This window comes from Scardinius erythrophthalmus (genome assembly GCF_964197995.2).
Source record: "Scardinius erythrophthalmus genome assembly, chromosome: 11".
NCBI lineage: Eukaryota > Metazoa > Chordata > Actinopteri > Cypriniformes > Leuciscidae > Scardinius > Scardinius erythrophthalmus.
The window spans coordinates 799343-824295 of NC_138231.1; the positions used below are offsets into that span (position 1 = coordinate 799343).

Consider the following 24953-nt stretch of genomic DNA (forward strand, 5'->3'; position numbering starts at 1 on the left):
TTATAACCGTAAATGTCAGCGATTTAATGGGACCCGGAAACCTTCAAATCTTTTGTGATTTTTGTAGTTTTAACAATGAAAATATGTAGCTGAAGAAATGTAACACTTTACTGTAAGGTTCATTAGTTGACATTAGTTAATGTATTAACTAACATGAACTAACCATGAGCAATACATTTGTTACTGTATTTATTAATCTTTGTTAATGTTAGTTAATAAAACCACAGCTGTGTGTTCATGTTAGTTCCCAGTGCATTAACTAATGTTAACAATACAACCTTTGATTTTAATAACGTATTAGTAAATGTTGAATTTAATATTAATTATTCATTCTCAGTTCATGTTCACTAATGAACCTTATTGTGAAGTGTTACCATTAATCTTAATGTTAGTTTCAATACATCATTAGTTAATGCACTGTGAATTAATATGAACATGCACTGTATTGTATTTTTTTTATTGATAAACATGAACATATTTTAAAGTCCCTGTGGAGTAAATCCAGCTTGTTAACATGTGACCCTGGACCACAGAACCAGTCACATGGTACATTTTCATGATTTTGCTGCATCCACTCACAAAAATATATATTTTATATATTTATGGTAGGAAATTTACAAAATATCTTCATAGAACATGATCTTTATCCTAATGATTTTTGGCATGAAACAAAAATCGATAATTTTGACCCATACAATGCTATTGCCACAGATATACCCGTGCGACTGGTTTTATGGTCCAGGGTCACATTATAACCTATAACATAACCACCCCCTGTGGAGTAAATCCAGCGTTTAATGTTGTTTATGTGTGTATGTGGTGTTTTTAATATGCTTTAAGACAAACCATGTGTAAATTCATAAGTCGACTCCATTGCTGAGTATTTCCTCCTTAAAGGGGAACTAAAGCCCTGGCCTGACTCCACCCACTGACTCCACCCACTGACTCCACCCACTGACTCCACTCACTGACTCCACTCACTGACTCCACCCACTGACTCCACCCACTGACTCCACCCACTGACTCCACCCACTGACTCCACTCACTGACTCCACCCACTGACTCCACCCACTGACTCCACCCACTGACTCCACCCACTGACTCCACCCACTGGCAATATTTGAAAAATGCTGGAAAAGTGGGCAGAGCCCAGTGGAGATAGAGGGGAGGAGCTGAGGGCGGGGGGGGGCGTGCACCTGAGACCCGCAGTGACGGATTGATTGACAGCTGCTGCTGTCAGACTCTAAAATGGAGAGTGACTGGAGTGCCTCTAGTAGCTTTGCAACAGAGCTGTCATTTGAAGTCGAGGACTTTTCTCCCCCGCCTTCCCCTGAAGTGGAGGAGGGCGAGTTGTTTGTGGACACAGGGCCAGAGCCGCTGGCTCAAACTGCGGTCTTAACTCCCGCATCGCGATCGGCATCCAACGATGCTAGGGACGGAGAATGGGGCCAGTGTCTGAGTGAAAATAAATACTTCCTCACAGGGTCGCAAGACGACGTAAAGTACATGCATCTGATGAGTTTATCGAGCTGATGTCAATAGCGCTCTCTGTGGGCATTTTCATATTTTGCCGCTATGTGAAAAAATCCAGCAAAATGCGCCGGCGCGCTTGTCGACCCCAGAGGATTAACTTTAGCCTAACCATAAATTGTGATTAAAGTATATATGATCACTCACCTCCAGACGCCGCTGCGGTGGCGGAGTCCATGCAGGAGGAGCCGCGTTTGGCTGTGTGGAGAAGCCCATTCCACCTCTATCCTGATCGCTTTCAATACCGCAATTCCAACTCCTGACAGTGGTCTTGACAAAACAAGATGGTTTTTATACCGCCAAGGGCGTGGTGAGCTGGAACCTGCTTACGTCACGCAGTACCGCAACATCCAATAGGAAAATTCAACTGCAGTCGCCACTGTTCAGCCTGAAGAGGGCAGCACTCAGACGTTTTTACACCATATATTGTAGAATTAAAACACTTTATACCCAAATGTCAAAAAAGTTACTCGAATCAATAAAGCCCCATTCTTACAGTTGGTTTAGGGTTTAGTTACCCTTTAAAACTGCAGTGAACCAAAGACAGTCTCAAAAACACGCTTTGAAATCGCTGGTGTTCCTGACGTCACAAACTACCTTGTAACCAATCAGATCAACGTGTGATCGTCAACCAGTGGATCTCTGAGCTGAGTGAGTGGAGTGAGTGGAGGCGGGGCTCATTTGCATATTTATAGAACCAATCAGATCAACGTGTGATCGTCAACCAGTGGATCTCTGAGCTGAGGGAGTGAGTGGAGGCGGGGCTCATTTGCATATTCATAGAACCGCGCATACTAAATGAGGCAAGGGTGTCGAGTTACATTCAAGATGTTTTAAGGGATACAGTGATTGACTACAGGGGGATTTTAATAAATGCTGCACTAAATATACTGTTCATACACCGAAAAAATAACTATTTTCACTCAGAAGTTGCTTGTAAAATTCACAAGCAATTAAAAATTAACAGCAAGGAACGTATTAAATTAAACATGAAATTTAAGTAGTAAGACTGAAATAGTATTTTCTTGTAAAACCATCCAATAATCTTCTAAAATAAAAAATAGTGTATCAGTTCAAGTAAACTAATGCATTAACTGAAATGGGAGCTTATGCAAATCACATGCGTAAAAATGCACACATTAATCTCACATATAAGTCGTTAAAATGTTGAATTTCATCCTACATGGTAAAATGCATGAGGCAATTGCATATTTTCTTTTAAAAACAATATATTATGGAAGCTCCTCTGTTGCTGTTATCTCGCTATGAAGATCATCTTTTTTTTTTTTTTTTGTAAATGAAGTTTTTATTGGTTTTCTTAATACATAAAACATACCAAAACAAGCAACAACAAAAAAAAAAAAAAAAAAAAAAAAAAAAACTTCATACAAAACAAACAGACAAAATAATAATAAATAATAATACTAATTATACAATTTACATTTCAATGCACAACAGTGTAGGCAAGTCTCAACTCCATCATGTGTCCAGTATCAGTCATCCTTCGAGGCAACCATCTGAATAAAGTTCTCCCACATCTCAACATCTATTTGATTTCCGTTCAACTTAGCTAACATTCTTTCATATGATCCATTCTCAATCATAAATTCAATCCACATTTTTAATGAAGGACATTGAATATCTTTCCAAAATCGAAGTATCAATCGTATTGCCGTAATTACACCTACAGTAACAAGGGAAAACTCATTATTTTTAATCTGAGGAATCTCAGATTTATCTCCTAAAAGGCAAATCCTTGATGAAAATGGAAGGTCAAATCCCAAACATTCTCCAAGATATTTCAACACAATTTCCCAAAAAGGTTGAATCTTAGAACATTGCCAAAGAACATGAATTTATGTGCCAGTTTCTTGTTTACATTTCCAGCATTTATTATCATTCAAACAACCCATTCTAAAAAGTCGAACTGGCGTATAATAATACCTATGTAATACCTTATACTGGATAAATTTACCTCTTGCTTCCCTTATGTACCTTCCGCTGTAGGACAAAACTCTGTCCCAGATGTCCTTGTCTATATCACTATTAATGTCTCTTTGCCAAATCAATCTCAAGTTTTCACAGTTCTTATCACCAATCCTTAAAATGAGTTGATAAAATTTAGATGATTTTTGAAGGGGTCTTGGTAATTCACAAAATTTTTCTAAAACATTCTTTTCTTGTCCCATGGAAACCTTTGCCACCAAACAATTTCTAATCTGCAAATATTTCCAGAAATGATCCCGGCCTGCCAAATTAAATTTTTCTTTTAAACTGTTATAAGATAAAAGCTTATCATTACTAAATAAATCATTTAGGGTACGTATTCCACTTCTAAACCAGTGTCCCCAAAACAAGGGCTTCTTCCCTACCTTAACATAAGGGTTATTCCATATTGATGAGTAATGTTGACACATGTGAGAAATCTTACACTTTTTGTGAACGATTTTCCAAACCATGAAGCAGTATTGGGTTGGCCATATGATGTTGAAAGTCCCCTTCTGGGTTTTGTGAAAAGGCCTCTATTGGCCGGAAGGGGGAAGTAAGTTGTTGTTCTATTAATACCCAATCTAAATCTAAATCATCTTCCCCCCAGTGTCTAACAATCTTAGACATTTCAAATGCTATTTTATAGAGCTCTACATTCGGTAATGCTAAACCTCCCCTATCTCTAGGCAAACATAATTTATTAAAGCCAATCCTGGGTCTTTTACCTTCCCACAAAAAATTCTTAATCATAGCATTGTATCGTTTATAGATCTGGTGAGGCATAATAATAGGGACCATCCCTGATATGTAATTAAACTGTGGAGCTATCACCATCTTTATTATATTAATCTTTCCCCATAAAGTTAACAACAATTTTTTCCAACCATCTAATTTTGCCTGTATTTTCTGTAGCAAAGGTTCCATATTCAAATTCAATATCTTCTCTAAATTAGGGCTCAAGTGGATACCTAAATATCTAATACCTTTATGCATCCATTTAAACTTAAATGCACTGACTGAGGAAGCAAAACACACTGCTGATACTGGCATAGCATTTGACTTGTGCCAGTTGATTTTATATCCTGAAAATTTAGAATAAGATTCAATCATATTAAGAAGTACTGGTAAGGAACATGCAGGATCTTTAACTACTAACAGTATGTCATCGGCATATAACAGTAATTTATGTTCTCTTTCCCCTGCAAATACCCCTTTAATTCTATGTTCCTCTCTAATCATTGAAGCAAGCGGTTCCAAAACTAAAGTAAAAAGTAGTGGACTAAGAGGACAGCCTTGACGGGTAGACCTAGATAGATTAAAAAAGGATGAAGTTGTTCCATTAGTTATTACAGCTGCTTTAGGATTGGAGTAAAGAATTTTAACCCACTTCACAAAACCTGAACCAAAACCATATTTTTCTAAGGCCGCGAAAAGAAACCCCCACTCCACCCTATCGAAGGCCTTTTCCGCATCAAGCGATATTGCAGCAATGGGATCTAGACTAGAATGATTCATCCACATAAGATGTAATAATCTTCTCATATTGTCAGACGAGGATCTATTTTTAATAAGCCTACCTGATCTCTGTGTATAATTTTAGGTAAAATACCTTCTAATTGTGAAGCTAATAATTTTGTTAACACTTTACAATCTACATTTAATAAACTTATTGGACGGTAATTAGCAGGATCCATTGTATCTCTTTCGGGTTTTGGTATGAGTGATATTAAGGCTTCATTAAAACTGTCAGGTAACATATCATTCACAAGTACTTCTGAATATACCTCAGTTAATATTGGGGTCAACTCATCGACAAACTTCTTGTAATATTCTACTGGAAATCCGTCAGAGCCTGGTGATTTTCCAGATTTCAAAGACATTATAATAGTTCTAACCTCTTCTTGTGTTATAGGTGCATCTATTGAATCTCGTTCATCAGGGGTTAAAGTGGGCAATGAAACATTGGCTAAAAAGTCTTTTAACTCCTTTGGACTGTAATCTGATTCTGATGTGTACAATTTTGAATAGAACTGGTTAAAAACCCGATTCATTTCTTTGTTGGAGGTGAACACATTATTTCCCTCCTTAATTGCAGGTATGACGTGAGATGCATCATGTTGCTTAATCTGCCTAGCAAGGAGTTTTCCGGCTTTTTCCCCGTTCTCATAATACTTTGTCTTCAATCTAAATAATGCATATTCTGCTTTCTTATTAAAGAATTCGTGAAGATCAAATTTTAATTGACAAAGCTGTTTAAACTTCAAATCTGTAAAATCTAGCACCAATTCTTTTTCCAAATCACTGATTTGTTTTTCTATAAGTTTCACTTTTTTGACACTTTCTTTTTTCTTCCTACTGGCATAAGCAATACATTTTCCCCTAATAAATGCCTTAGAGGCATCCCAAACTGTTGCTAATCTCTGAGTTGACCCAATATTAAGTTCAAAAAACATTTTTATGTCGTCCTGCAGTGAGTCTACAAAGACCTTATCCTCCAGCATAAAAGTATTTAGCCTCCATCTCCCCCTTTTCTTATAATCTACCTTAATTTCTAATTTTAACTCCACATGTGCATGATCTGTCAATCCTATTACTCCAATTATACATTCAGCAACAGAGTCAATTAAAGAGTTGGAGATCAAAAAATAATCAATTCTTGAAAAGGTCTTGTGACAACTTGAGAAGAAGGTGTATTCCCTTTCTCGTGGATTAACCAATCTCCAAATATCTGTTAATCCATTGTCATCTTTGAGAGTGTAAATAGCAGCCCTATCTCTAGGGATTGATCTGATGTTGTTTTGGCTTCTGTCCAGGATGCCATCCATAGTCTGATTAAAGTCACCTCCAAGTATAACATATCCCTCGAGGTTGGTTAATATTTTGTTAACCTCATGAAAGAATTCAGGTTCCTCCTTATTTGGTGCATATACATTACACAGCACTACCTTAACATCATTGAGCTTTGCTTCTATGCAGAGTAAACGACCTTCCTTGTCTTTATGTTGATTCATCATTGCAAAATGTATTTTCTTCCTCACTAGAATGGCTACTCCACTCCTCTTGCTTGATACAGAATTATGAAAAACGTGTCCAACCCAGCCACATCTAAGTTTCAAGGCTTCCTTTTCATCTTTGAAATGCGTTTCTTGTAAAAAGACAATGTCAGCTTTGCTAATCTTAAGATACGCAAGTATTTTTTTCCTTTTAACAGGTGACCCACAGCCATTTATATTCCAAGATATGAAATTTACACATTGACTATCCATCACACACTAATAGAATGTAACACTTCCCACCTGTTGTGCCCTGATGCAACTTCCTTGTTAAGTTCCAAAACGAAAGAAAAAATAAACCTTTAACATATAAACTGGTATTATACCCACAATCATTTCTGATAGAAAACCAACAATTTAACTTCCAACATTTTTGTGAACAACGAATCCTTGAAGAACATACAAAAAACAAAACAAATAAGGGAGAAAAAAATAAACTCAAAACACTGCCCATAAGGGGCAGCGAGCCCACTTCTGGGTCACACCTTTGGTCCGTGATGCTCGCGGTCAGCAAACACTCACTGACTCGGGAAGACAGACCCCAAAGCTTTCCCCCGCCCACCATTACAACCACGTTTCGTAATACTTCGACTTACATATCATCCAGTCACAGCACTTTAATTGTCACCTCCTTGTAGTTGGATGTGCTCCTTTATATATCTTTCCGCATCCATGTGGTTAGTAAAACTCTGCTTTTTCCCCCTCCACGTAAACCTCAGTGTCGCTGGGTGCGCCAGGGTGTGTCGAACCTCACGGTCCCAGAGTAACTTCTTTGCTGCGGAGAATTTCATCCTCATTATGGCTCTCTCCCTCGACATATCCTCGAAGATGGACAGCTTGCATTCCTCCCATTCAAAACCCCTGCTCTTTTTCGCTGCAGCCAGGACTTTCTCCCTCGCGGTATAACGTAGAAATTTCACCAACACGGCTCGGGGACGTTGATCATCATTAGGCTTAGGCCCGAGGCTCCGATGACTCCGCTCAATCTCGAACTCCGAACCCGTCAGCCCGAGCCCCTCTGATAGGATCTTTTGTATGTACTCGTTCATTTTGCAGCCTGCTTCTTTCCCCTCTTTGAGGCCGATTATTTTGCTGTTATTCCGTCTGCTGCGATTTTCCAAATCCTCAGCTTTATTCCAGAGTTCGTCTACAAGTTTCGCCATCCTCTCAGTATCACCAGTCAAGCGATTCGATGCGTCCTCCACGTGCGAGATGCGATTCTCGGCTTCGTCGAGTCTGGCCTGTACGGAGCTAATCGCATCTTTAAGTTCCGTAGTAGTTGCTTTGATAGTTATCACATCATTTGCAACCCCCTGCAAAGTCACGTTCATTTGACTAATTTCAGCAAAAAGATCTTTCCAGTTCGGGTTTTGATTACTTGACTCTGGTGACGGGGAATCGTTAGCTTCTGGGGTCGTTGTTTTCAGACGTGTTTGCACCCCTCGAATTGGTTGCTTGGAAGATGTCATTTTGTCGTTTGTCGGATGCTTCAAGTAAAAAGTAAGTTGTCTATCGAAATTTTATTAATTTTGCGAACGAAGTGTATACTAAATGATCTAATTGATGGTGGGCATCAGGAGCGCTGCTCTAGCCTGCTGCCATTTCCCAGCTTGCCATCACGTGACTCTATGAAGATCATCTTTAACTGATGAGAACCTTCAGGACTCAATCGCTTTTTAATATCGATAATGATAGAGAAGACCTGATGGGCACAAATTAATGAGTCATTAATCGACATCGCAGGCTCATTTTAACGAGCTCATCATCCTGTGTGACACACACACACACACACACACTCGTCTTTAACCTTCAGCGTCGAGACTCGTTGCTTGACTGAAACCGCTCGTCTTCCATTGCATTCTCAACATTTCTTTGAACAAATACAGGATCTCGCTCAGACTCCTGAGGAACGCATGGATTAACACTTCTAAAAATAATTACCCAGCATTCAGTGCTGCAGGCGTTCACTACGAGATGTTCTGCTTCATCAGAAACACCGTCGTCTTGCCCCTGAAAGAGCGTTTGATCCCGAGTGCCATTTTGCGGAGATTTGTTGCCATTTCCTTTGAAATATCAAATGGAAAAACTGCAGCTGATTGTAGAAGCCATTTCTAGCTAACACTGAACATTCTCTCAAAAATGTTCAGACATTACATTTTCATAACTTAATGGGAATGTAAGTAAAACGTGTGAGGCATCATCTCAGATTCTTCATCATGACTCAGTTGATTTACGTATTAAAACATTTCAGCAGAAAATGTAACTCTCATTAGAAAACTAATTTATATCGAAAGCACGACGCATTGCAAGTCACAATTAACATAAATGTCACATGAACACATGAATTATTTTCACATTTTATTTTACACAACGTAACATGTTTGTATGCAGTGTCTGTATTATTCCATAAAACAAAGAAATATACAAGTCATAGTATTATTTTACTATATGCAGGAAACAGTATTTAATTTGTGCTTAAAAAACATCGGTTTGTCCATTGAACTTTCGATCTGTGTCCGATCTTAAAGTCTGATCCTCGACTGTCTGAGACAAACATGACGCTCTTCCTCAGAGTTTCTGTCTCGTTTTCCGGCACAAACATCTAAACATCCTGAAACCAGACTGGAGAAGAAACATGACTGAAGATATTAAGTCTTAAAGGGGTGGTGTAATGTTAAATGAGATGTAAAATAAGTCTCTGATGTCCTCAGAGTGTGTGTGTGAAGTTTTAGCTCTAAATACCCCACAGATATTTGTATATAGCATGTTATAGTTGTCACTTTTTGAGGATGAGCAAAAACACACAGTTTTGTGTCTGTTCCTTTAAATGCAAATGAGCTGCTGCTCCCGGCACAGGGGGCGGAGCTTCAACAGCAGCTCCGATTACCTCACACACACACACACTGAACATCTCAAAAACTTTTAGCCTTTTATGTTCAAACCGGAGTCAGACAAAGATGGAGAGACTCAAGAAGAAGAGACAACATGTAGAAGCAACAGGACATTTCTGAATGGTTAGTTGATGAGTTTATGAAGCTGATGTGTAGTTACCTTCTAGTCATTGATTAGCATATTCTGTCTTGATAATCTATAAATCGTGTTCAGGGGGCGGGGTTTATGTAAATTCTAGGGTTGGTGATGTCACTAACCCGGGAGGAATGTGGTGTAGTCTCTACCAGCCGTTTGTTGTAGTCCTTAAAAAGTGATTTCTGTAAAAGCAAATATCTCCCTTTGCTTTGAACTTTGAGCGTCGGAACTTTGCAGATGTTGTTTATGATCAAACAGCAACATTACACACTAACTAAAGTTAGAGAAGTCACATCATAATCAACCACCCCTTTAAAAATGTATGAAAATCTGCTTAAAAGAAGAACAAATATCGGCCAATGGGGTCAGAAAAAGAATTTTCTCTTTGAATTAATATTATTTTTCTGACCCCATTGGCAGATATTTGTTCTTTATTTAAGCTCAAACTCACTTCATTTTGATGGATTTTTCAGCCATTTTGCTTCTTCTCCACTAAATATCTTGATTTAAGAATGTTTAGATATTTGTGCTGAAAGAAACACGACAGATCATTTGCAGTGTAATGCACACGTCAATGTCCCTGGAACGCCATTCAAAAACCACAGAAGTGAAGTGCAAAATCCTCCATTATAATGTGCTTTCCAGAACCCACTCCGACTGGGTCAGAGCCGATCTCGGTCTCTCGCCGGCGGCCATCTTGGGAATATCCCCCCCGCTCACGGATAAACTGCGCTTGGAGCGGCTCAGGCTCGCGGGCGGATGCTTCAGACCCGTGTACGGGTGTTTACATGTCTCTACGTTGAGGGAGTGACGTCGGCTAACCCGAACACATCCCACCGGCACCGTCTTGTACTGGTGCAGGTTCTGCAGCTTTGCTCTTCGGGACGCCGGCGTCACCATAGTCGAGTACGCGCGTACCGTGGGCCGAACCTTAGCCGAGTTGTTCTTGGAGTTATCCAGCATCTCCATGGTCGAGTACGGTCGTGCGGTCGTGTGATGAACCTTAGCCGAGTTGTTCCTGTTGGAGTTGTCCGGCGCCTCTATGTTGATTTGCGTGTCGCGCACCGAACGCAATGGACTCGGGGACGCCGGATGCCAGCTATGGCTAGCCGCAGATGTGCTAACGGTGCAATTCGACGGTTTAGCCGGGATGGATTCCGACTCCGGCGACACTTTCCGGCACGCATCCGGACCCAGAATCTGCTTAGACATGGACTTGATGACGCCGCAAACCTGAGACTGCGAGCGCATGTCGCCTAGCTCCACTCCCTTATCCGCGCCTTCGGGCTGGCACACGCGGTAGCGCGCGATGAGGAAGATGATGAACGCCAGGACTGATGCTACGATGACGCCGCCGATGATCACCACGATGGTGCCGCCGAGGAACTGCGACTGCATGAAGTGACAGCGCATGTACTGCGGCTCCGTGGAGAAGTGAACGCAGCCCACCACGCGCGTGGCCGTTAGTGTGGTCATGGCGTCGTCGTAGATCGCCAGAACGCAGAGGTCGTACATCGTGCCTGCCGCCAGATTGTTGACCGTGATGCTTTTACTGGTCGGAGGAATCATTCTGCAAAGGAGAAACAGCAATCAGCAAACATGCATTTCACATCGGCTAGAACTAACGAAAGAGCAAAGCTAGTTTAACACTGAAGGAGCGTCACAATTCGTGAACCATTTTGTGTGAGTAGTGAAAATTCCAGAAATAAAAAGTGCACTTTAAATACTAAATAAAGATGCATTTATGATGTCTTGCATTGGGTGGCAGAGGATGGGAAGACAGGCCTTGAACATTTAATTTTTTATTTTAGTTGGATAAATTCCATAAAAAGTCTTAACACACCTAATCTTTTTAGCGGCAGCATAAACACAGTCCAATGATAGGCTTTAACTATAAATTAAATACTCATAGGAAAGTACGACAGACAAAACTAATAATGTGTATCTTTACCTACATGCACAAACATGAACAAACCAATCAGTAACCACGTCCAACGGGATAACAGTAAATAGTTTTAATAACCAAAAAACATCTCATTCGTTCAGGAATTGGGGAGACTACACTCATCCCGCTGTGTGTGTTTGAATCATTAAAACAAATCAACTCGGGAAAATCGCTGTAGCAATTGAGGAAACACTGCATTGTATTTCAGTGCTTTCTGTCTGTGACGGCAGAGGAATGCACATGTGAGGAACATTAACGGAGCAAAACTTCATATAACTTCATTAATATAAAACGTTCCCAACCCTGCTCCTCATCTGAGGGTGATCGAGTGAAGCTTATCTGCAGAATATAGCCATAAAGCCACAGCATGTCTCTCGTTCCCAAACCCGGAGCCAAACCTCCCTCCATGAGCCGCTGAACCCCCCCGCACCGCTGATATTACGGCTGCTCCGTTCATGCTCTTCCTTCTTTCCTCCAACATCATCTTTATGGTCCGTATGGCCAGCTGAGCCGCTCGGGAGGCGAGAAGGCTGTTTCAGCAAATACACTTCATAAACCTGTCGTACGTGACTCAAACTAATTATGGAAGTTATATAAAGAAGCTTTAGCAGCTCAGACTCTATATTCACAGTTCACTGTAACGCTGCATTATTTAAGGCAAGAGACTACGGGTGAATAGGACTTAAAACAACTAATGGAGTTTCGGTTCCTTCACTGTCGCTTTTGGCTTTTGTCTCGCTCAGTCGGGGACATTTAATATTCAGCAATATTATTGATCTCCTGCATTCACACCATTATATGAGAACTGAACTGAGCTGGACGATGACATCACGGTTTACTCCAGAGCCGCTATATATATATATATATATATAAATAACTGAACTAAATTAATAACTTTTTTACAGCAGAAATAAACCATCACTGAAGCTGGACTGACGATATTTTCTTCTGGAAACAAACTTTATTTTCCTGTTATCTCTGTACAGCTGCTTTGAAACACTGTATAATTAAATATGAACCAAGTTCCAGAACATAAATTTGAACAGTGGATGAAGCCAGATTCAACATTCTTGTTTGATTTTGTTGACATAATAGAGTTAAAAGTTTTGGATTTCTCTTTTTATCACTCCATGAATCAAAAAATACAGTCAACTGACAGAAAAATACATATTCGCCATGTTTTTAGGAATAAAATGTTAAATAAATATGAGGTGAATGATATATAATCAAACCCCTCAGTAAAATCCTTCAGAATATAGATATGAATAAACCTGTAAATGTTGGTGTGTATAAGTGCTGCTGAAGTGGAGATAGAAACCTTTAGAGATATGCAGTGCAATGGAAATCTGCAGATGCAAACACATAAAGTGCGATAAAAGTGTATTTTATAAAAGCAAAACTCAAAACTGACCAGGGCAGGAAAAAACTAGTTTTGCATGCAGTGTCTTGCCTAAAAGGCGCATCTAAACCAACAGTCTTACCTGTACACTAGCGAGTCGTCATAAGTGCCGTTGTATTGGACCTGGAACATCCGAATCCCGGGAATATTCCGCTGAAAGTTGAACTTCACCAGAGCCGAAGAAGCAGTGATTTCAGAGATCAGGACTCTCTTCTCCTGTCCTCCCTTAGTGTTGCCTATTGAAGAGCCGGCCTCGGTCTTGGCAGAAGTCGCGATGTCGGAGGATCCCGGGTCCGGCTCCTGGACCAAACTGGTGTCGTTGGTGAAATGCGGGAGTTTAGTGATGGTCAGATCCACCGTTTGCTGAGCCTCCCCAGACGGGTTTGATGCGACACAAGTGAAAGATCCCGAGTCCTTCACCGTGCTAATCAGAATATCCAGCGTTCCGTCAGCGTGGACGACGGTCCGGCTGGAGTTGAACACGAGCCTCCCGTCGGGAGCGATCCAGTGTATGACGGGATCCGGGTCTCCGCGGGCTTTGCATCGTAAAGAAACCTGTTGGCCTTCAAGCGCACGGGTTTCTTGCGAGTGTCGAGTGATTAGCGGCGGCTCGCACAAGAACTCCTCCTCGGAAACGGTCCAGAAGTAGCGTCCGGCGAGATGTTGTGGCGCCGCGCACGTCTCCAGATCGTCCTCGCGACGCAGCCGGCGAAGCCACAGCAACTCGCAGTTACAATGCAGCGGGTTCCCTCCGAAACTCAACGCGAAAGACGACGGACCCAAGACGCCTGATGTTGCAAGAACTCCTGCGCGCTGGAAAACCGGATCGGGCGGAAGCTTATGCAACTTATTAGACGTGACGTCCAGTCGCTTGAGCTTCTGAAGCCCGGAGAACGTTCCTTCAGGGATGTAGTTAATCATGTTATGATCCATGTTTAACGTATGCAAGCTAAACATGAGCTGGATAGCGATCCACGGCGCGCTTTCCAAGTTGTTGTAGGACAAATCGAGCTCCTCAAGAGCCAGGAGGTCGTTAAACGCTCCTATGTGGATGTGTGTGAGCTGGTTATTATTGAGGATTAGATGGTGAAGCTTCGACATGCCGCTAAACGTATCGTTCGTTATGTGCGTCAAGCGGTTGCTGTCCAGGTGAAGCGCGCGCAGGTTCTCAAGGTCATTGAAAGCGTGAGGCGTGACGGAGCCTATGGTGTTCCTCGAGAGGGTCAGGTCCACCAGCTTGGTCATGTTGGCGAAGTCCTTGCGCTTGATTCCCGTGATGAAATTGTCCCCCAGTCTGAGTTCGACGGTGCGTCGGTCGATGTTTGGAGGGACGAACAACAGACCCTTTTTATCACACAGGGTTGCCAGATTGGGGGACAGAATCTGGCAGATGCAACGCTTGGGACAAACTTGGATCTTCTGGGCTTTCAACGCCATTACAACAACCATCAAATAAACGAGTAGCATCTCCATCTGGGTCGCTGGTGTTGGTTGAACAGCCTGTGGGGGAGCAAACGTGAGAAAAGATGTGAGTGTGAAAGAAATGAATACTTTAATTCAGCAAGGATGCGTTACATTGTGACAGTAAAGACATTAATAATGTTACAAAAGATTCTATTTCAAATAAATAACTTTCTATTCACCAAAGAATCCTGAAAAAATAAAATGCATTGACATTGACTGTTTTTATCACTGATAATAATCATAAATGTTTCTTGGGCATCAAATCCTCATATTAGAGTGATTTCTGAAGGATCATGTGACACTGAAGACTGGAGTAATGATGCTGAACATTCAGCTTTGATCACAGGAATATATTACACTTTACTGTATATTCACATAGAGAACAGATGATTTACACTGGAATAATATTTCACTGTTTTTACGGTATTTTTAATCAAATAAATGCAGCTTTGGTGAGCAGAAGAGACTCTTTCAAAAACTTTAAAACAATTCAAATCAAACTTTTGAATGGTAGCATACACTATACAAAATGATTTAGATTATGTTTTGCAAAAAAAAAAAACATTTCGGTTTTTGTACTTTATTTTTAATTCAATGTGTTCTTAGTAATTATTTGTGAAATTTACTAGCAGTTTCTGAGTGAATATTGTTTGTTTTTCAGTTTTGCATTTAAGTATTCCCTTTATTTTCCTTTTAACGTTAGGGCAGATTTAGCTTTTTTAATAGTCATTTTAGTGTAAAACAATGTGTATGTGACCCCACGAGTCGTCGATATGTATTGTAAATTTCTATTCATTAATAAGTCTATTTTACAGGAAGACACATGTGTATTCAGGAACGAAACACATGAGCTACAAGACTCAGGTTTGTTTTTCTGCTATCTTTAATACATGTTTCTCACAGAACATCATGTCTGAAGCTTTCTGGGGACATTTCTACTAAAGCTCATGCTCTGTGTTTGATATGATAATGTTGACGCTTTCATCTGTGTGTTTGCTGAGATGAAAGACTCATCAGAATTATTCTGATGTCTCAAAAGACAAAAAGCATCAACACAGATGGAGAGACGCGTCACTGATTTCGCTCGGCTCTTCAGTTACTCGTGTTACTTATTAACTTGCACAGGATGAGAAGCGTATTCTCTGAATGACTCTAAAGTCCTTGACGAGATATAACATTTCGGTTCTGATTAGAATGGTTCTTTGCAAAGATCATGAATGTTTAATTGGGGAGTGTTTAATCATGTGTGGAATTGTATTATACGGTCTCGGATAACAAAAGCGTGTTCTAAGGACTTTCCCATTAATTATTTCTCAATGTTATTTGAACGTTCAAAACGTCCAGATTTTTAAAACAGTTGTAAAAAATTTTTTTTGCTTGGTTATGTGAACGTTATAGCCTGGAAATCCAGACCCAAATCCGAAAGATTAAGTTGCGACTTTATATCTCGCAATTCTGACTTTATATCACACAATTCTGACTTTATATCACACAATTCTGACTTTATATCTCGCAATTCTGACTTTATATCACGCAATTCTGACTTTATATCTCGCAATTCTGACTTTATATCACGCAATTCTGACTTTATATCTCACAATTCTGACTTTATATCACGCAATTCTGACTTTATATCTCGCAATTCTGACTTTATATCACGCAATTCTGACTTTATATCACACAATTCTGACTTTATATCTCGCAATTCTGACTTTATATCACGCAATTCTGACTTTATATCTCGCAATTCTGACTTTATATCACGCAATTCTGACTTTATATCTCACAATTCTGACTTTATATCTCGCAATTCTGACTTTATATCTCACAATTATATCACGCAATTCTGACTTTATATCACACAATTCTGACTTTATATCTCGCAATTCTGACTTTATATCTCGCAATTCTGACTTTATATCACACAATTCTGACTTTATATCACACAATTCTGACTTTATATCTCGCAATTCTGACTTTATATCACGCAATTCTGACTTTATATCTCGCAATTCTGACTTTATATCACGCAATTCTGACTTTATATCTCACAATTCTGACTTTATATCTCGCAATTCTGACTTTATATCTCACAATTATATCACGCAATTCTGACTTTATATCACACAATTCTGACTTTATATCTCGCAATTCTGACTTTATATCTCGCAATTCTGACTTTATATCTCGCAATTCTGACTTTATATCTCGCAATTCTGACTTTATATCACGCAATTCTGACTTTATATCTCACAATTCTGACTTTATATCTCGCAATTCTGACTTTATATCTCACAATTATATCACGCAATTCTGACTTTATATCACACAATTCTGACTTTATATCTCGCAATTCTGACTTTATATCACGCAATTCTGACTTTATATCTCGCAATTCTGACTTTATATCACACAATTCTGACTTTATATCTCACAATTATATCACGCAATTCTGACTTTATATCACACAATTCTGACTTTATATCTCGCAATTCTGACTTTATATCACGCAATTCTGACTTTATATCTCGCAATTCTGACTTTATATCACGCAATTCTGACTTTATATCTCGCAATTCTGACTTTATATCTCACAATTATATCACGCAATTCTGACTTTATATCACACAATTCTGACTTTATATCTCGCAATTCTGACTTTATATCTCGCAATTCTGACTTTATATCACGCAATTCTGACTTTATATCTCGCAATTCTGACTTTATATCACGCAATTCTGACTTTATATCTCGCAATTATATCACGCAATTCTGACTTTATATCACGCAATTCTGACTTTATATCACGCAATTCTGACTTTATATCACACAATTCAAGCATGAGCATGTAACCTATAAAATGTGTGAAATAAGCAACACGAACACACCAAAGATCAGAGCCATTCATCTTTGTCACATAAAAACGCCAGGCTTTAAAGAATGACATTCTGCCAATTATATCACGCAATTCTGACTTTATATCACACAATTCTGACTTTATATCTCGCAATTCTGACTTTATATCTCGCAATTCTGACTTTATATCTCGCAATTCTGACTTTATATCACGCAATTCTGACTTTATATCTCACAATTCTGACTCTATATCTCGCAATTATATCACGCAATTCTGACTTTATATCACGCAATTCTGACTTTATATCACGCAATTCTGACTTTATATCTCGCAATTCTGACTTTATATCTCGCAATTATATCACGCAATTCTGACTATATCACAATTCTGACTTTATATCTCGCAATTCTGACTTTATATCACGCAATTCTGACTTTATATCACGCAATTATATCACGCAATTCTGACTATATCACAATTCTGACTTTATATCTCGCAATTTTGACTTTATATCTCGCAATTCTGACTTTATATCTCGCAATTATATCACGCAATTCTGACTTTATATCTCACAATTCTGACTTTATATCACACAATTCTGACTTTATATCTCGCAATTATATCACGCAATTCTGACTTTATATCTCGCAATTATATCACGCAATTCTGACTTTATATCTCACAATTCTGACTTTATATCTCGCAATTATATCACGCAATTCTGACTTTATATCACGGAATTCTGACTTTATATCACGCAATTCTGACTTTATATCTTGCAATTCTGACTTTATATCTCGCAATTATATCACGCAATTCTGACTTTATATCACGCAATTCTGACTTCATATCACGCAATTCTGACTTTATATCTCGCAATTCTGACTTTATATCTCGCAATTATATCACGCAATTCTGACTTTATATCACGCAATTCTGACTTTATATCTCGCAATTCTGACTTTATATCTCGCAATTATATCACGCAATTCTGACTATATCACAATTCTGACTTTATATCTCGCAATTCTGACTTTATATCACGCAATTCTGACTTTATATCACACAATTTAGACTTTATATCTCGCAATTCTGACTTTATATCTCGCAATTATATCACGCAATTCTGACTTTATATCACGCAATTCTGACTTTATATCACGCAATTCTGACTTTATATCTCGCAATTCTGACTTTATATCGCAATTATATCACGCAATTCTGACTATATCACAATTCTGACTTTATATCTCGCAATTCTGACTTTATATCACGCAATTCTGACTTTATATCAAGCAATTATATCACGCAATTCTGACTATATCACAATTCTGACTTTATATCTCGCAATTTTGGCTTTATATCTCGCAATTCTGACTTTATATCTCGCAATTATATCACGCAATTCTGACTTTATATCTCGCAATTCTGACTTTATATCTCACAATTCTGACTTTATATCACGCAATTCTGACTTTATATCTCGCAATTCTGACTTTATATCTCGCAATTCTGACTTTATATCTCGCAATTCTGACTTTATATCTCGCAATTCTGACTTTATATCTTGCAATTCTGACTTTATATCTCGCAATTATATCACGCAATTCTGACTTTATATCACGCAATTCTGACTTTATATCACGCAATTCTGACTTTATATCACGCAATTCTGACTTTATATCTCGCAATTCTGACTTTATATCTCGCAATTCTGACTTTATATCTTGCAATTCTGACTTTATATCTCGCAATTCTGACTTTATATCTCGCAATTCTGACTTTATATCTCGCAATTCTGACTTTATATCTCGCAATTCTGACTTTATATCTCACAATTCTGACTTTATAACTCGCAATTCTGACTTTATATCTCGCAATTCTGACTTTATATCTCGCAATTCTGACTTTATATCTCGCAATTCTGACTTTATATCTCGCAATTCTGACTTTATATCTCGCAATTCTGACTTTATATCTCGCAATTATATCACGCAATTCTGACTTTATATCTCACAATTCTGACTTTATATCACGCAATTCTGACTTTATATCTCGCCATTCTGACTTTATATCTTGCAATTCTGACTTTATATCTCGCAATTCTGACTTTATATCTCGCAATTCTGACTTTATATCTTGCAATTCTGACTTTATATCTCGCAATTCTGACTTTATATCTCGCAAATCTGACTTTATATCTTGCAATTCTGACTTTATATCTTGCAATTCTGACTTTATATCTCGCAATTCTGACTTTATATCTCGCAGTTCTGACTTTATATCTCGCAATTCTGACTTTTATATCTCGCAATTATATCACGCAATTCTGACTTTATATCACGCAATTCTGACTTTATATCACGCAATTCTGACTTTATATCTCGCAATTCTGACTTTATATCTCGCAATTATATCACGCAATTCTGACTATATCACAATTCTGACTTTATATCTCGCAATTCTGACTTTATATCACGCAATTCTGACTTTATATCACGCAATTATATCACGCAATTCTGACTATATCACAATTCTGACTTTATATCTCGCAATTTTGACTTTATATCTCGCAATTCTGACTTTATATCTCGCAATTATATCACGCAATTCTGACTTTATATCTCACAATTCTGACTTTATATCACGCAATTCTGACTTTATATCTCGCAATTCTGACTTTATATCTTGCAATTCTGACTTTATATCTCGCAATTCTGACTTTATATCTCACAATTCTGATTTTATATCTCGCAATTCTGACTTTATATCTTGCAATTCTGACTTTATATCTCACAATTCTGACTTTATATCTCGCATATCTCGCAATTCTTACTTTATATCTCGCAATTCTGACTTTATATCTCACAATTCTGACTTTATATCTCACAATTCAAGCATGAGCATGTAACCTATAAAATGTGTGAAATAAGCAACACGAACACACCAAAGATCAGAGCCATTCATCTTTGTCACATAAAAACGCCAGGCTTTAAAGAATGACATTCTGCCACTGAGGAAAAGAGTCTCTTCTGCTCACCAAAGCATTCATTTGATTAATAATACAACAGAACAGAAAAACAGTGAAATATTATTATAATGTAAATCATCTGTTTTCTATGTGAATATACAGTTAAGAGTCATTTATTCCTGTGATCAAAGCTGAATGTTCAGCATCATTACTCCAGTCTTCAGTGTCACATGATCCTTCAGAAATCACTCTAATATGAGGATTTGATTCTCAAGAAACATTTATGATTATTATCAGTGTTGAAAACAGTACATGCTTTTGTGAAAACTGTGATACATTTTATTTATCAGGATTCTTTAATGGATAGTAAGATCAAAAGAACAGCATTTATTTGAAACATAATATTTTGTAACATTATAAATGTCTTTACTGTCACTTTTGATCAATTTAATTCATCCTTGATGAATAAAAGTATTGATTTATTTTATTTATTTCCCCCAAAAAATAAAATATAAATTCTTACTGACCTCTAACTTTTGAACGGTAGTGTTTAATGTTACAAAAGCTTCTATTTCAGATAAATGCTGTTCTTTTCAACTTTCTATTCATCAAAGAATCCTGAAATAAAAATGTGAATAACTGTTTTCAATATTGATGATAATCATAAATGTTTGATCATCAAATCCTCATATTAGAGTGATTTCTGAAGGATCATGTGACGCTGAAGACTGGAGTAATGATGCTGAACATTCAGCTTTGATCACAGGAATAAATTACACTTTACTGTATATTCACATAGACAACAGATGATTTAAATTAGAATAATATTTCACAATATTACTGTATTTTGATCAAATAAATGCAGCGTTGGTGAGCAGAAGAGACTCTTTTAAAAACATTAAAAATCTCACCGATCCAAAACTTTGCGTGTCATGCATTGAATCATGTTGTAATAAACTGGCTGGGTTTTGTCCGTGTTTAATAGGCGTGTGATGATGTCACACTCTCTGCATATGAAATGAGCTTCCGATCAGCGCTTTATTGAGTGAGTGTGTGTGTGTGTGTGTGTGTGTGTGTGTGTGTGTGTGGTGTTTTCAGACCAGCTGCCAGCATTAGCATTAGCAAAGCGTCTGATGTTCAGCTTCCCCTCAGAAGCGTCACTGTGAATGTGCTGTTTTTGTGTCTATTTTATATCCCATTTTTCCAAGCCAACTGAGCAATGAAAGAAACCGCATGCCGGATCTCCTGTGTGTGTGGACACACTCGCGTTGGAGAAGGACAGTGAGGATACAGTCGAATGAGCGATTCACAAACTCTGGTGCTCTTCGCGTGTTGGTCAAAAATTACCGATTTTTTTATTTATTTTTTATTTGAATATTACACCAGATTATCTCAAACGAAACAAGTGTTTCCAATATTTAGGGTCTGACGTGTCGAACACGTTTACAACCAAAACATTCACAAACCTAGTGAAGCTGCAAGACTCTAGATAAACCACTGCATATCAAGGAATAAACATACAGAGACTTATTATTACTCACTATTAGTCACTATTACTCAAAATTATTAACTATTACTCACTATTACTCATTATTACTCACTATTATTCACTATTACTCACTATTACTCACTATAACTCATTATTACTCAATATTACTCGCTATTACTCATTATTACTCACTATTACTCACTATTACTCAATATTACTCACCATAACTCATTATTACTCAATATTACTCACTATTACTCACTATTACTCATTATTACTCACTATGACTCATTAATATTAATTATTACTCACTATTACTCACTTTTACTCAATATTACTCACTATTACTCAATATTGCTCACTATTACTCAATATTACTCACTATTACTCTCTATTGCTCACTATTACTCAATATTACTCACTATTACTCGATATTGCTCACTATTACGCGCTATTGCTCACTATTACTCAATATTACTCACTATTACTCATTATTACTCACTATTACTCACTATTGCTCAATATTACTCACTATTACTCACTATTATTCATTATTACTCACTATTACTAAATATTACTCGATATTACTCACTATTACTCACTATTAATATTACTCACTATTACTCACTATTATTCATTATTACTCACTATTACTCAATATTACTCGATATTACTCACTATTACTCGATATTGCTCACTATTACTCACTATTACTCGATATTGCTCACTATTACTCAATATTACTCACAATTACTCAATATTTCTCACTATTACTCGATATTGCTCACTATTACTCGATATTGCTCACTATTACTCACTATTATTCACTATTACTCATTATTAGTCATTATTACTCAGTATTACTCATTATTACTCACTATTACTCACTATTACTCATTATTACACACTATTACTCATTATTAGTCATTATTAGTCATTATTACTCACTATTACTCTTTCTTATGTCATTCCAAACCCGTTTGTTTTGTGCAGACGTTCATATTTGTCAGAGATTTCAGTCATAAACTCTTCCTCTCAACCGCTAACAATCATACTTTAAGGACGTTTTGCTAACATTCCCATTAAGTTATTAAAACGTTATTTCTGAACGTTCAAAACATCTAGTTTTTAAAATGTTCTAAAACGTTTTTTCTTGGTTATGTGGACGTTTTTAAATGTTGCTACTTGTTTCAGAACATTCAAAAGTAACGTTCCCATAATAATTGAAGAATGATACAATGTAAATGTTTCCTCCATTGTATCGTTCTTCAAACATTATGGAACGTTACTTTTGAACGTTCTGAAAAAAGTAGCAACATTTAAAAACGTTAGACAAACATCCAACTAAAACGTTTCAGAAATAAAAACGCTCCATGAATGATGTATTTATAATGTTTTGTGCTGATGTTTTGAGAACGTTATTAAAGACCAGATAACTTTGAACGAACGCTCTATTAATGTTCCTGGAAGAACGTTTGATCATAACTGTGAGTTCCCTGATCTCTGATCATTCAGGTTCAGAAGTGTCGTTCCACTGGTTAAGTGCAGCTTATTTTTCTGTTTTCTGTATGATTTCTGTACATTAGATCATGCCTTCAGATCAGAATCTTCATCTGAGATTCTCAGTTATTATCAGCATTTTCTGCAGAACTGATGTATAGCGAGACAGTGAGTGAAGTCTAATCTCTTATTACTGTGTGTGACTGACAACGACCCGACAGACATTAATGATGTACACACACACACGTGCACACACACACGCGCACACACACACACACACACACACACACACACACACACTCTCACTCTCTCTCTCTCTCACACACACACACACACACACACACACACTCTCTCTCTCTCTCACTCTCACTCTCTCTCTCTCACACACACACACACACACACACACACACACACACACACACACACACACACACACACACACACACACACTCATGAATGGATCACTGCCAGGCCTGTCTCAAAGTCTCTACAGTTTTACTCCTGGAATGAGTTTTTGAGTGAAACTGGAATAAGGAGTTTCGGGTCACACTGACTGACTTCCACTGTACGATCAAAAATCTGACGAAAGTCAATCAAAACTGTTTGATTCCCAACATTGTTCAAAACATCTCCTCTTGTGTTTAACAGAAGAAGGAAAGTCATACATGATGACAATATTCATATTTAGCTGGACTGTCCCTTTAACATGATTTCTCCTCCTGCATCCACATCTACAGAATTTCGTTTAAATATTATACCAGTTTATATAACAAGAGACAAATGTTACCAATATTAATGCCAATGGCTTCTCCTCAGGAAATACAGTTTAATCGCATTAAAAGCCTAAAAACAGACTTCACAAATCAAGCACTCGTTACTAAGTAGATTAATAAAAACATTTTGAAAGATTTGAGCCTCTTAACCCTTTACAGCCTGAAGCTAAAATCGATCCATCCCGTTTCAAATCCCTGAAGGAAAATCAGCCAATAAGAGCCTGTTATTAAATGCAAAAATGCACAATTCAGTGTTTTTCTTGCAAAAGCGAAATGAAAATCTGATTCCTCTCGAGCATGAATCCAGCATAACGACCCCGGCCTGAAGGCCAGTCCTCCTGTTCTGAGATTTACCTCGATCTGCCACTCAAACCAGTGGAAACTGCAGGGACACAATAACAGCGCAATAATTCCACATGATTTATTAATAATCAAACATGCATCCATTCGGAGTGCAGGTAACGGGATTACTGACCTTCAGTGTAACGCTCCTGCATTCAGAATGTTATTTTGCATCTGAGAAAATGAAGACGCGTGTGGAATAATAACGCATCTAAATGGTGGATGGATGCAATGATGAGGATCCATCGGGAATAAAATCATTTACAATCATCATAATTTACCTGTAGAAGGATCAGCTTTGCTTCATAAAGGCAAAGCGCGTTTTCCCACAGAAATCTTCAAGTCACCGCATTTTCAGCAGGTCCTCCTCCTTCTCCTTCTTCTTCCAGATGACCCAGATATATCCCTGGACCTCAGATCCTCTCTCATCCCTCTCTCCTGATGCTCTTCCACATCTGGATAACCTGTGAGTGATTAAATCCTCAGAGTCGATCTTATATTCATCAGATGTGTGATAATAAACCCGCAGGCAGGATCGCCTCTCCGCATTACAGTGATGCGCGCAATCCACCAATCCTAGCACGGCGAGGGCGAGGCTCATGAATATTCATTAG

At 38.0% G+C, this 24953-nt stretch overlaps 1 protein-coding gene across 1 annotated transcript; it reads right to left on the reverse strand.

Moving 5' to 3' along the window:
- Positions 1-8924: 8924 nt before the first annotated feature.
- lrfn5b (leucine rich repeat and fibronectin type III domain containing 5b) lies at positions 8925-14437 on the reverse strand. Its single transcript, XM_081377884.1, has 2 exons — positions 13026-14437; positions 8925-11169 (listed from the first exon to the last, which is right to left on the reverse strand). The coding sequence occupies exons 1-2, from the start codon at positions 14414-14416 to the stop codon at positions 10227-10229; spliced, it is 2334 nt and encodes a 777-aa protein (XP_081234010.1). The 5' UTR covers positions 14417-14437; the 3' UTR covers positions 8925-10226.
- Between the last annotated feature and the right edge of the window lie 10516 nt (positions 14438-24953).

Coding starts and splice junctions, on each gene's coding strand:
- lrfn5b (XM_081377884.1), bottom strand. CDS start 14,416: ATGGAGATGCTACTCGTTTATTTGATGGTTGTTGTAATGGCGTTGAAA. Junction 11,170..13,025: donor GACGACTCGCTAGTGTACAG/GTAAGACTGTTG, acceptor TCTCCTTTGCAG/AATGATTCCTCCGACCAGTA.